At 48.5% G+C, this 13,011-nt stretch overlaps 2 protein-coding genes across 2 annotated transcripts; one reads left to right on the top strand and one right to left on the bottom strand.

The window, feature by feature from the left end:
- Nucleotides 1-3,477: 3,477 nt before the first annotated feature.
- On the bottom strand, nt 3,478-7,203 carry MRPS11 (mitochondrial ribosomal protein S11). The gene is made up of 6 exons (XM_005521587.3): nt 7,109-7,203; nt 6,860-6,970; nt 6,534-6,623; nt 5,693-5,822; nt 4,272-4,337; nt 3,478-3,839 (listed from the first exon to the last, which is right to left on the bottom strand). Exons 1-6 carry the CDS (start codon nt 7,153-7,155, stop codon nt 3,732-3,734), a joined length of 552 nt encoding a protein of 183 aa, XP_005521644.2. The 5' UTR covers nt 7,156-7,203; the 3' UTR covers nt 3,478-3,731.
- A 2-nt stretch (nt 7,204-7,205) lies between these two features.
- On the top strand, nt 7,206-9,705 carry MRPL46 (mitochondrial ribosomal protein L46). The gene is made up of 4 exons (XM_005521775.2): nt 7,206-7,415; nt 7,773-7,965; nt 8,483-8,656; nt 9,258-9,705. Exons 1-4 carry the CDS (start codon nt 7,221-7,223, stop codon nt 9,506-9,508), a joined length of 813 nt encoding a protein of 270 aa, XP_005521832.2. The 5' UTR covers nt 7,206-7,220; the 3' UTR covers nt 9,509-9,705.
- The last annotated feature ends 3,306 nt before the right edge of the window (nt 9,706-13,011 follow it).

The following is a 13,011-nucleotide window of genomic DNA, read 5'->3' as shown; positions in this document are numbered from 1 at the left end:
ATCGAGTACCCATTAATGCCTCTTCAGGGAGAGGAGAGCATTGGGAAAGCACAAAAACAATCTGAGGGCCCTTCATCTCTTTTTGGTTTGAGAGGTCATGGGCTGAGGTTGGAGGGGAAGAGGGGCTAGGTGGGGATGCCTGGCATGAAAGCAGCACCGTGATTATCGGCCAAAGTCTGAGTGCAAAAACATAACCTGATTTGAACTGTTACTTCTTCAACACTCCTGGGTGTGCTTTAGGGTTATAAACACCTACTCAGTGACCTGCTTTGTGCACATCTCGAGCCAGGTATTCCCACACCAGAGGGAAAGCCAGCAAAACCTGCACAGATGTCTTTAACAGCTGCAGCTGGGCTGCTGTAAGCCACCCCTGCTGCTCCAGTTTATTAGCACTGCAGGGTCTGTCCCCTTCTCCCTGGCTGCTTGTGTGTACAGTCAGCTGTTAAAGGACACTGACATCACTTAACGCTTTAATTAAATCTCACAAAGGAATCCAAATTGGCTGCCTGACTCTTGTCACTGAGATGCTCATGGAAGAAATAGTAAATCACCAATTCAGCAGATAAAGCTGCAGCTCTGGGTAGGCTTGTTGCTAGGGATAGGGAAGTAATTCCTCTTTGCAGAATAATACACTATTAGGGAGATGGCTGAGGGCTATTTTTCCAGGCCACCAGGTGCCATGCCTGTCCAAGGGAAGGGTAACCGAGTTAGTCTAACTCCCCAAGGTAGTGTGGCACTCAGTAAGGGGTAAACAGACCTGAGGCAGCATTTTATCTGAAAGTCAGGAGACTGTTCTGTTTTACAGAGGGATTTACAGGCATACAATGGAGAGAGGTCCACGTGACCATTTATTTAGAACAGAAGGCAAAATCCCAGGAAAGGCCAGGATTGAACCAGGATGAAGCTTTGCAGCCAGCAGCAATTTCTGAGATTGTTTCACAGAAAAAGTCATCATTGAGTGTGGGGAATCAAAAGTTAGGAGGGAATGGAGAGAAAAATGTCCAAGAGCAATAGGGAAGCCCAGAGGGAGAGGATATGACCCTAATGAGAGTGCTAATGCTGTGGCCATGCTACTGACAAATAAAGTAATTGCTGCTCAGGAGGAATGCAAGCCAGCAGAAAACAGCTTTCCACCCAGACGCCAAGAAAAGCAATTAGAACTCGTAAACACCAGTGGCTGACTAAAACCAGGCCTTTAATTAATAGTTTCATTTAAAGGGTAAGGAAATCGTTAAGCACTATTGGTGTCTCTTAATTCCCTGCAACATGAACCACAATAGTTTCAAGCCTTCTTCCACTGTAGTGCGTGCAGGAAGGAGCACCCGAACCCTCTCTCTGTGCAGCGGTGCTCACTCACCTCACTGACTGCCCCGGAGCCCTGGGATGTGCTGCAGGATGAACAGCTCAGACTGTGCACTAAGTTAGGATGTGGTTTTGGGAGTGCTCTATCAGGCCAGGTGAGAAGGTGGATGGAAAATGTGGTCTCAGTAAAAAGCTGTATAAGTGAAGTACTGTGCCGAGGAGCTCGGAGTACAGGGAGCTGGGGGTCTGGAAGATTTGCATCATTCTGTACAGATCCCAGCCACTGAGCCATGGAGAACAGTGTCAGCCTCTTCTGTCCAGCACGGAGGGTGTTACAGGACTGTCAAAGGAAGAAGTAGGGGTAGCTACCAGAAATAGGCAGGACAGGGAGGGACATAAAACTTCCCACTGTACAAGAAGTGGTGATGCACTGCCAGACTTCCTGAAACCTTCATGAACACCCAGAAAACAAGAGTGTTAAGGAGTGGCCTTTACAGAGGACACAGCCTTGCTTTTACGTACGGGTAAGATGAAGATTTATTCTTGTTGTTTTCTGACTCGATTCACCCACATACTCTTTCCTGAATTCCAGGACCACAGATCTCTTCACAATCTTACTTTTCAATTTGTTCTACCATCTTCATGTGACGTGGGCACCTCTGCATTGATGCAATGAACAGGCTGTAGTACAGAACAGCAGTGTTCTGTTTTGTTTGTTAGACAAATCTGCCAGCACCGCCTGGTGCCCCTCCTTTGTCAGGTTGGTTGCTGTGCTGGGCACTGACACCAGCCCAGCCTTGCTGTAAGCTCATCACCCACCCCTTCCCCAGCCAGCTACCTGCATACTCAGAAAGTTCATCCTGGCAGTTTATGGCTGACCTGCTATCTTCTTCTTAAGAAGACTTATTAAGTCCCTAGTGCAGCCGTATTTCTGGAGTGAGGGGGGAACTCTTCTAGTGTGTCAAACTTCTATGGAAGAGCCTCTCTTCCTCACTGTCAAATCTGTGACAGCTCAAGGAACTTCCTTTAAGATCACCTACCCTCCCTTCAAATTCAGAAAAGTAGTTTTGTCTGAATCTTGTTTTCTCCTGTCAAATGTAACTCAACAGGCTTTTCTAAGCAGAGTGATTTCTTTCAAAACCTGCCGTATGCCATTCAGCCCCATGAAGGAGGTTCACTGCCTTGTTGCTATGGTACCCTTTCTCTAACGAGGAAGAAAATAGTTAACTATGCAATTTAAGAAACTAGAGGAATGACAGAATGAGAAATAATAGAAAGGAAGATTCTGCATTTGCAATAGAACTGCTGGCTGCTCTAAAATACACCATGTTTACGGGTGAAATACTTGCCCAGAGCACGTTGTATAGGGCCAGGGCTTCTCTGGCAGCAGGGATTCCAATGAGATGCCCTTTGCTAGGCACTGTGCCTCTGCCATCCAGGAAATCAATCCTGTAGTCAGTTACTGCTGTTACCTTCCCTGTTTAATGCTCCTGACATATTTCCTTGGCAGGAATTCTGGATGGAGCTGGGACAGCGATAATACATCACAGACCCACAACAAGCTCCTGCTGCTTGCGGATACACAGAGGTACAGTTCAAGATTTAAGTGCTTTGTATCTCCTTGGCAGCATTTCATTATTCCTTGGGCCTACTAACCCCTGCCTGCTTTCCCCAGGACCCTGGAAAATCCAGTTTGTGGCGCACAAGGCAGGGCAAAAGAGACTGCAAGCATCAAACCTGGCATGATCCCAGCAGCCCCTTTAGAAAGAGCGGTGCTTTCCTTTGCCAAGAGCAGTGGCAGGTCAGTACAGCTTGGGTGAAACAAAGCACTGCAACAGATCTTTGCCAGGAATGGATCCAGGCTGGTGCTCTGTCAACAGGGAGAGCTGCCTCTCAGAGAGCACACACAGCTCTGTGAGCCAGGGGGAAGGAAAGACTTACCCCATGCCTTGTTTCCCAATGTGAACAGTGAGACAAAGAGGGAAGGAAAATGACCTGACCCCGTGCAGTTGTTTACTACAAATGACTACAAGGAGATCGAGATCTCAGGCTCTCCTGCCTGACAAGGGCACTAATGGCATGGAGGGCTAGACAAGAGCCACATATGGTGGTAAGAGGAAGAGAGCAGTCGCAAGGCAATAATAAGCCAAAATACTTCTGCAAACACAGCAGGAGTGGCTGTCAAAAGACCAACATTTTAATCAACAAACTTTGTAGACAAGAGGCTTCCCACTAAGGGAATACACGGATTCCTGCTTTCACCAGCAGCTTCTACCTCCTGCATTTTTAAGGCTCAGCATGGTCTCTCCAAGCTTCCCTTAACAAGTATTTCCAGGGAGAGTGGCCTTGCAGTATCTGTCACAGAAGCAACACTCAACTCAGTCCCTGATGAACTGATGTTGAAAGCTGTGTGTCCCTTGCTCTGCCCCTCACACTCTCCTGGCTTTCCGTGGGCGGCAGCCGTTGTGGGGGACCGGGCTGTTGTCGGTGATGGAGATGACCTCCAAACCTCCCATCGTCAGCCCCTTGATGGCAGCCTGCAACGAGACAGCAGGTGACAGTTATCAACACACAGAACAGCAGAGAAGGGAAAAAATTCAGGGCAAAACAGTTTTGTCCTCCATCTAAAAACCAACTTCCAATGTTCCAATGCTTTTCATTTTGTAATTCTTAAAAATAAGTAATTCATATCAGAAAACCAAGTTTAAACTTAACTGTTCTAGTCTTTTCTTGAACATTCCCACTGATTTTCCTACTTTAACCATAAGAAGTGCCAAATACAGCTTTTATTCTAGCTACAAAATGGTATTACTCTAAAATTCTAATTACTCTAAAAATTCTTTACTGGGCACTTGGGTGAGGAATCCTTTTTATCAGCTTCAGAAAAACCAAGTGACACCAGCCCGAGTTTAGAAAACATGCATGATAGCTGGGAAAATAAAGTATGGAAAAGAAACTCCAACACCTACTTTGCGTCCTGGTCCCAGTCCTTTCACCATGACTCTCACGTGTAATACACCCTTCCCACGTGCTTTCTGTGAAAAGAACAACTGGTTAGTGTTCTCTCTGACATAAACTCTGGCTCCCCTGGTGTCTTTCATTTTCATAATAGTATTTAAGTAAAAATAGAGACTAAGTAGTAACAGATATAGAAGACATATATGGGGATTATTGCAGACACTAGGAGCAAAGGAAGCTGGGGTATGGCCATGGCAGTTCCAGAGAACTTCTGTGCTAGACTGTCAGCTCTGCACACAGGGAAAGCTCTCAAATCAAACTATCTGTGACCTGAAGCCAGAGCAGAAAAGGACATATCCATGGATACATGACTGAAGTGGCAAGGGACTAACAAGGACTAACTCTAAGCTGTTTCTCTAATGTGGTGACTTCTCCCCTGTGAGCAGAGGATTCTTTCTGGAGGGTAAATGAGAAGAGCAGGCAAGCTTTAGATTTGCTGTGCAGGAGCCCGCACCTCCAGTGCAAAAATTCTAGGGGCTTGCAAATTGGAAATGAAGAACTGCTGTACAGCACAGCCCTGCTGCCACCACGTGGAAGGAACTCCTCTGGCTCTCTTTCTCATTGTGTTCTGGTGCAATTAGCGTACTAACTACTTCAGCAGTGACAGAATAAATCTCTCCAAGCACAGCTACGCAGCTATTATCAGGCTCCAACTAGCACAGATTAATAGTGAAGATGTTCTTATATCCCTCTGAGGCAACCACAATAAGCTGTTGGCCAGCAGTGGTACCAAACTCCTCTGGCATTAAAGGCTGGAGTGAGTTCCACCTAATTTAGGATAAGGATTTTCAGTTTAACCTTGCCTCATTCTGCTGTAATGAGGACCGTGGCACAGCCAGCCTCATCTCTTCCACCTGGACGCCCACATGGCTTTTTCTAGAGTTACAATAAACCATATGCAGCTGGAAACTACAGGTGCAAGAACATCACTTTCTCTGACTGGAACTCCTGGCTGGAGCTCAGTTCTGTGGCAGTGTAGGTATGAAATATCCAGACAGTAACTACAGCTACTTCTCAGTCCCCTTTGGTACAAAAGTTGAACTGCTGCTGATTCAGGGGCTACATTCCCCAAATGACTGAGAAATGTTCATTACTTAGGAAAAGAGGAGCCTATGCAGACCAGCGTTAGGAAAGGACAGGCTCCAAGTTACAATCACACATTTCCAATCACAACCTGCACAGCTCAGCTCACGCTCAGGGCATTTCTAACAGTTCTTTCAAACACACTTTGTGTGCAAATGAAACTTGGGACGCTGCTCCAGCACCAAAGAACAGCTCTGGAGGGCTGCCTGCAAGCCAGGCCTGTGCCCAGGTATGGGGGCAGGCAGTCAATGCTCCCCTCTGGAGGTGGGAATCACGGCTGGGGACTCACCACTGCCGCTGCCATGGCTGCAGTCTGTGCTGCGATGGCAGTGCCCTTCTTGGCGTTCTGGAAGCCTTCTGTGCCACAGGATGTGCGGGAAAATGGCCGGTTGTCAAAGCTGACCACCTGGATGTGGGTGCTGCAGAAGGACAGGGGAAAAGGGAAGAAGAAGCAAACTGGAACAGATCTTTATTCTCCAGTTTCTCACTCACCTTACATAGGCATAGCTGACTGCAGGGCTTCTGTCTCCCTTCCAAAGTATCCCACTTAAACCCACTGCAGAGACCACCCAGCAGGGACTTTCTGGTCATCTTACAGACCCAGGCAGAACCTTTCTGGAGAGGGTGTGCTTTATTTAAGTACACTTCAGATCCCACTCGGCCCTTTCACAACTACCTCTCACTGCATTTTATATCTTCTATTAAAAAAAAATTGCACATAACACTTCTAGAACTTGGAAGAGCCTTAAGCATACCAAATCACAGGAGGAATCATTGATGAAACATGACTGTTTCTCATGAAGAACAGGATAATTCTTTCAACACATGTACAGAAACAGTGCTAGAGCAGTGGGCTATAAGTAACCTGCTGTTAAAACTATCAGCATCTGATTATTCATATCAGAATGTAATCAAAATGCATAAAAACAATCTCATTGCTTTTAAGACACTCCAAGGACAGTTATGCTCCCTGAACAGAGGTTTAAATCAGTATAATTTTCACAGCCATGAACACCACTCCCCTGGCTGCCTTTCTTTGAGCCTTTAGATCAAAATGATGACAGACCAAACCCCAGGTTCTAAGCTTTCATTTCACACGAGAGCAGGAATGGAGCAGCTCATTTGCTTACTTGTTGTAAGTTGCTTTGATGTGAGCTATCGGGACCTCTTCATAAACCTTGCCATCCCATCTCATAGAGTTCCTCTGCAGGATTAAAGAGCTGAGGAGCAAAACAAGAGTTATCAGGCCTCGCTCTTTAAATATTACGAAGTTTCATTTCAAATCGCGAAATAAAGAACGAAGGGATCAAGCCTCCGAAAAACACAAGCTGAGTTTCTGATTGAGTGAAGTGGCTCCCTCCCCTCCCTCGGCTGAAAACCCACCGAAGGCGATAAAACCTCGCAGCAAGCGGCAGATGGCAGCGCCCTCCCGGCGCGGCCTGGCCTCGGCTCTCACCTCTGCTCGGTCGCGCTCTGCTCCTCCGTCTCCTTGGCAGCCGCCCCCGCCACGTCCCGCAGCCTCGGGGGGCCGGTGCGGAGCCCGCGGCACAGGGCGGCGGCGCGGCCCCTGAGGGAGACAGCGGCCGGTGAGCGAGGGGGTGAGCGACAGAGGCCCCAGCGGCCACCCCGCAGCGAGGGGAACCCTCCCCGCCGTCCCCTCGCTGTCCCCCCGCTCCCCACAGCCCATCCCGCCCTCTCCGCTCACCCCCAGCCCAGCACGCGTTGCCCGGCGACCGCCAGGGCCGCGTTCATGGCGGCGGCCCCGACCCGCGGCGGGGAGCGGCGGGCGCGGAGCACGACGGGAGCGAGGAGGGGACATGGCGGGGCATTGTGGGGCGCGGGCCATGGCGGCGCGCCTGGGGCCGCGGGCGGCGGGCAGCGCTCGGGGGGTTTGTAGCGTAGCCGCGCGGCGCCCCTGGAGGCTTTTTGGGGCGATGTGCTTGTTGAGGCTCCCCCGAATCACGCAGCCTCTGGAGAAGGAGGAGGAAGAGATGGTGGCGCTCATGGAGCAGGTAGAGGGATGTGCGTGTGTGTGTGTCTGCCTGGGGGTGTTGATGGGGAAATGGCGCCCTCAGGCATGAGGGGAGAACATCAGGGGCTGGTGGCCTTGCGCACACCGTGGGTGATGTTGCTCCCCGAACGCTCTGCATGCGATTTGCGCCTCATCTCGTGGGTGTTGGTGGTGTTCCCATGGAGTTCCTCCGTGGTGTTGATGTGCCTGTAACACGCTCCTGCTGCAAGCAGGGACGCCCTGCTCAGCCTCGGGAAATTCCCATTGCCTTACGTCTGCTGAGTTGGAAATTATTTAATTGTGCTTGCTAATACCTATAGTGCTTGTGGCTTAAGAATTCTTTATGTTGCTATTCTAGATAGAGCTGGAGAAGAGCTGCTATTCAGATCATGAAATCCGTAAGCTGGAGGAGGAGGAGCAGCTCAAGAGGAAGAGGGAAAGCTTGTATGATGAGGATGAAGCACGTGGCAAAACTGTCATCATGGCTCAAGACCTGGAGGAGAAGTGGGAGCAGAAGTTTCTGCAATTCAAAGCTGCCCCGCGGGTAACAGGTACAGCCTGGACCTCATGGTGGGTGAGAACTCTCAGATTGTTTGCCAGAGTGCAAGTCAGTAGAAGGAAGGCATTTTGGGGTCTGTTTTTCATTTGTTTTAAAGAGAGTCTTGACTCTGTGGCAGCACATGTGCAGTTAACTGCCTAGTAGGGAAATCTGTGTTCCCATGCTGCAAAAATGTGTGTTCACCAGGGCAAAATGATGAAAATAAATGTGGTTTCCAGACAAGAGAAGTATTTGGTCATTTGGTTTCCAAGCTCTGCTTAGTGCTCTTGTTGATTTTTGTGAAGGTGGAGATCCAGGCTGCTTAGTATAGAGTCCTTCTGGAAAGGAAAACAGCAGCTGACTCCTTCAATGACTTCCAGAGTGACTGAGAGCATCCCTGTCTAGATTTTTGTCTTATTCTATGTATCCACATTTGTGTATTGTGTGTGAGGCATAGAGGGTTGATAATCAAGGGGTTCAGAGCCTACTGCCAGGAGACTTTGTTTCCAGCATGTGTTGGTTTTTGGCAGATGCTGATAAAAGCAACGATCGAACGTCATTGAACAGGAAGCTGGACAGCAACCTGATGCTTCTGGTGAAACAGAAAATTGGTAACCAGGAGCTGTGGCTCCTGCCTCAAGTGGAGTGGCAGCCTGGAGAGACACTGCGGAGCACAGCTGAGCGAGCCATGGCTACATTTCTGGGTGTGTAGCTTGACTCTCCCTCTTGTTTGTCCCAGTGGTTTTCTTCCAGTGCCCTGTCTAAGGGATATTTGCCATCTGCTGTAGTGAAATCTTCTCCCATCTGCTGGGAAAAGGCATGTCATGGCAAAGGGCTGGCACACTGTGAGCTGGGATCTCTGCCTGCCAGCAGCAGCAGTGCCATGTCTGGCCATCGTGGCTTGGTTTTGGGGTATCACAATACACCCCTGAATGTCTGGGATTGTTTTGGGCTTGTCTTTCCCTCTTGTTGCCCTGTAGTAGCTTTTGTGGCAGATGGGTGATGATGGCAAGCATATGTTCTTGCTTTTCACTCAAGATTGGCAAAGCTGGATACCCTCTCCTTCCCTTCCTTCCTCTCCCACTCTGAGAGGACTCCCTGGTCTCCAAATGAACTGTTTTTTCATGAGAAAAAAACCACAGTTTTTTCACAGTAGTCAGTATTTCTGCCAAAGAGGGAACAGTCAGTCTGAACCACTTACAAGGAATGGTTTATGCTGTGTTTTTGTTATACAGGGAAGCAGTTATTGTTGCTCTGTGTTCTTACGCCTTGCTGTCTTTCTCTTGCATTCCTGTCTTCTTGCAGGAGATCACATTCAAGCCAAAGTGCTGGGGAATGCACCATACGGGATTTACAAGTATAAATTCCCCAGGGCCATCAGAACTGAGAATAACATGGGAGCCAAAGTCTTCTTCTTCAAAGCCTTCCTCCAAAGCAGTGATTTGTCCCAGGCAGAGCTGAAGGCAGATTACCTGTGGGTCACAAAGAAAGAGCTAGGAGAATACCTGAAGACGGAATACCTGAGGAAAGTCAATCGATTCCTCCTGGACTTGTAAAGCAGTGGTCTGTGTTCCAGCAGATGGAGAAGATATGGGACGTGGCTCCAGGGAGGAGCACAGCTGCTGCTTTGCATGGTCTGTGTGTATGAGATGTTCACTTGGGCTCTGGAGGATAATTTGCCTTTGCCTTATTTCCCAGTTCTCTTCACTGGCCCTGTACTGAATAAATATTAAAATCTATACTTGGAAATGAAGCCTTCCTGTGGGAGTTCTTTGCTCTTGTTGAATTCTCCTCCCTCCACCTCTTCTGAAAACGCATGTTGTGATCCTTTCCTCTCCCAAGAGTGTGGTTCCCTGGGGCTGTGGTACCCAGAAGGTTTGCTTTCCTCTCCAGACTCCTGTCACAGGCTCAGCCTCTGAGTTTCTCCTTGCTATAGCAAATTCTTATTGCTGGAATCTGCTCCCTGATAAGAGCAGCACTGAAGGGTTATCTGTGTGTCCAGGTGGAAACAGACCCTCCTCAACACCAGCCAGGACAAGGTGGGTTTCTGGGGAGATGTAAGTAGGGATATTCACAGCTTACTAACTTTTAGTGTTAGCTGCCTCTGGATTGGAGTCTGTGATGCACAGTGGCTGTGGAGGACAAGGATCCATGAGGAATAGGCAGCTGCCTTCCTGCTCACACTGCCTCCCCTTTGAGCCTCAGGTTACAGCAACAGACCCTGAGGAAAGATAACAGCAACAGCAGCTGCTCTCTGGGCTGTGAGGCTCATTTTTCCTGGGAGGGGAAGGTGCTTTAGCATTGCTGCCTCGTGGGAGCAGCCTCAGGTGTCTCTAAGGAGTTCGTGGCTCCTATTCCCACTGCATCAGGCCAGCACTTCTAACCAGCAGTGCTGGGTCTGCCTCAGGTAACCTGACCTTATTATACCAATTTCTTTATTAGAAGATCTATCCTGGGCTTATGTGGTGCTGTCTTAGCCCCACATTATGTGGCTGGTTCTGTTGGAGGTTTTTCTGATTGTAAATGTTGCTGTTCAGTAGTCAAGACTGCTGCTGGACCTTGCAGGGAATGAGCTTCCTCCAGCAGCAGGGAGAGAGGGAGGAAATAACCGTCGTTAATCATCCAGAGAGAGTTCAGCCTCCAGAGGTGGAACTGGAGATTGCTGTATGTATTTTATCAATCCTTTGAGAGCTGTTGAGCTCCAGGCCTCAAATTAAAGTTACCCTTAATCACTGTGCAAGCCATTGGGGTGAATGGTAGCACAGCAACCTTCTATTTTCTGATGCAGGACAGTTTGGGAGCTGCAGGTTTGCCACAAATTACCAACAACACTTGGTTCCTGGAAGCATCCTCACAGGCCTGGCAAGGAGCCTGAGTCTGCAGCAGAGAGCAGTGGCAAAGAGGAAGTAAAGAGTGGAGCAGAGCATGTGCCTGAAAGACTGCAGGTTTTTGGCTGCTCTCTGAGGTCAGCACTGCTGAAGGGAGGCCTGTTGCCTTCTCCAGGACTGGAAGCTCCTGCAGCAGCGGGAGGTGAGTCCTTCCCCTCAGGCTGTGCCCCTGCTGTTGCGGGGCATGGGTGCAGTCAGTGCAGGTTTTCTCTGCCACTCTTGTTTCAGGCTGTCACTGACTCCAGAAGATGCAGCAGAGCCCTTGTGGCCACAGGCTTAAGGCACACCCTTAGCTAAGGAATCTGCCCTGTTTGTCCACACCAAGGCAGGTTTTGTATTGCTGGAACAGAACTTTGAAAGCATAGAAAATGCTGTTTAATCTGTGCTTGCTCCCAAAAGACAGAGCACCAGTGAAAGAAAAGGCTGTACTGAAACCTTGCTGATCTTCAGACTCAGGCAATTCCTATTTCTGGATTACTCAAGCTTGCAAGTCTTTGGGCATTGTCTGTGCTGAGAGATGTGTAGTTCCTTCAGCAGTGGAAAGGTCAGAATCAACAGCATCCTTCATTTTTTAATATTTTTTTCCTTGTCCTCAGACCTTCTTACAGGAGAAGCTTGGTCTTTTCTGAAAGCTGAAGTTGTTGTTTCCTCATCGCCTGAAACAAAAATTCATGCTTGCAGCCTGTGTGGCAACAGCACCTTTTAAATTTTTATTTATTTATTTATTTAAATTATTTTTATTTTTTGTGTTGTTGATTTTATTTAAAGCCACTCTGCCAGTTGATGCAATCACAGACACTGCAACTCAGGGGCTCAGTTCTATGTGGTCTCTTTTCTTCCCCAGCCTTGGGGAGAGGGAAGGCAGGAGGATCCTGGAGGATGGTTTGAGTCTTTTCATTTCCTCTACTCCCAAACTCCTGCAGCAGGTCACTGAGGCTGTTCTTTTGCTTTGGGAACTTGGTTGCTGCAGGCTGTCTTTTCACTCAGTGTGAACCTGTTCCCATACTCAGAGCTGCAGAAGTCTGAGCAGGCTGGTGGGATATATTTTGCTGGTAACTGCTGAAAGGGCAGCACAAAGCCTGAGAGCATTTTCTGAGAGAGTAGAAGAAGCCTATGGAGTGGTGGCTGTGTGAGAGCTGCTGCAGCCAGGTGTGCCTCCTGCTGTCCAGCACAAAGAGCAGGGGGAACATTTTACTGTTGCTAAACATGAAACACAAAACTCCCCTCCCCTTGCAAACGTGATGGAGAACCACCAGAGTGTTTGTCTGGGTGTTGAAGGAGGCTGGAGCTTGTTTGCACCCAAACCCTGGAGGGTTTTTCTCACCTTGACAAAGGCAAGACATGAGTTATCTGCCAGAACCTGAGGCTGCAGCAGGCGCCTGGGAAAGAAACTGAGTTTGTTGTGGCTCTTCAGTGCAAGGCACTGTGAGATCAGTTGAAGAGCTCTCCTGTGAAGTGTGCACTGGAGAGATGAGTTTTGGAAAGGACCTGTAACTCCTCACTTTGAGAGCAGCAATGTAAGGCTTATCTAAGCAGTCCAAGGTAAGATCAGTGCTGCTGTTATTCGCTCCTGACTGCACACACCGGAGAGGAGGCTCCTGACTGCTCAGCCTGCAGAGGCATTCTGCTCCTCAAAGCCATTTTTGGCATAAGATGCTTCCATTCTTGAGAGTCATACACAAAAAGCTTTATCCTTTCCCTCTCCAAGAGTGAAGGAAGCATCTCAAGATGTCCTGACCTGCAGTCAAGCAGCTGTTGCTAAAAGTCTCCAGTAGCAGACACAAATGGAAGGAGTAGTTGCATTCTAAAGCACTGGCATCTAAGCCATTGCTTAAGCCACCATGTTAGAAGAGAGAGCTGAAGGTTTCCTTTGTGGCAAGTTGATACTAGCACTCCCCTCCAGTGGAGGAGAAAGAACAAGTCCTAATAAAAGCACTTTTTAGCTTCACAGATAGTTTTCCTTTACTGTTACAAAATTGTTCCCTAGCTGATATCCCTCCTTGCCTGTGTAAATTTTGGGGGTTGATGCTCTCTAAGCAGCACCTGCTTATATGTTCTGTGATGCAGCATGAACTGAACCTCACGCTTTCTCACATAATGGGAAGCTGCTGTCTTGCTTCTCCTGGCTGGCCCCAAGCAATGAAAGGCTTCAAAACTGGGAAGATAAATAC

The sequence above is a fragment of the Pseudopodoces humilis genome, chromosome 16, assembly GCF_049639895.1.
Source record: "Pseudopodoces humilis isolate 2021_Gansu_Grassland_sample_001 chromosome 16, ASM4963989v1, whole genome shotgun sequence".
Lineage (NCBI taxonomy): Eukaryota > Metazoa > Chordata > Aves > Passeriformes > Paridae > Pseudopodoces > Pseudopodoces humilis.
Note: the sequence above shows the minus strand (reverse complement) of the source record. Positions and strands in the feature narration are given on the sequence as shown.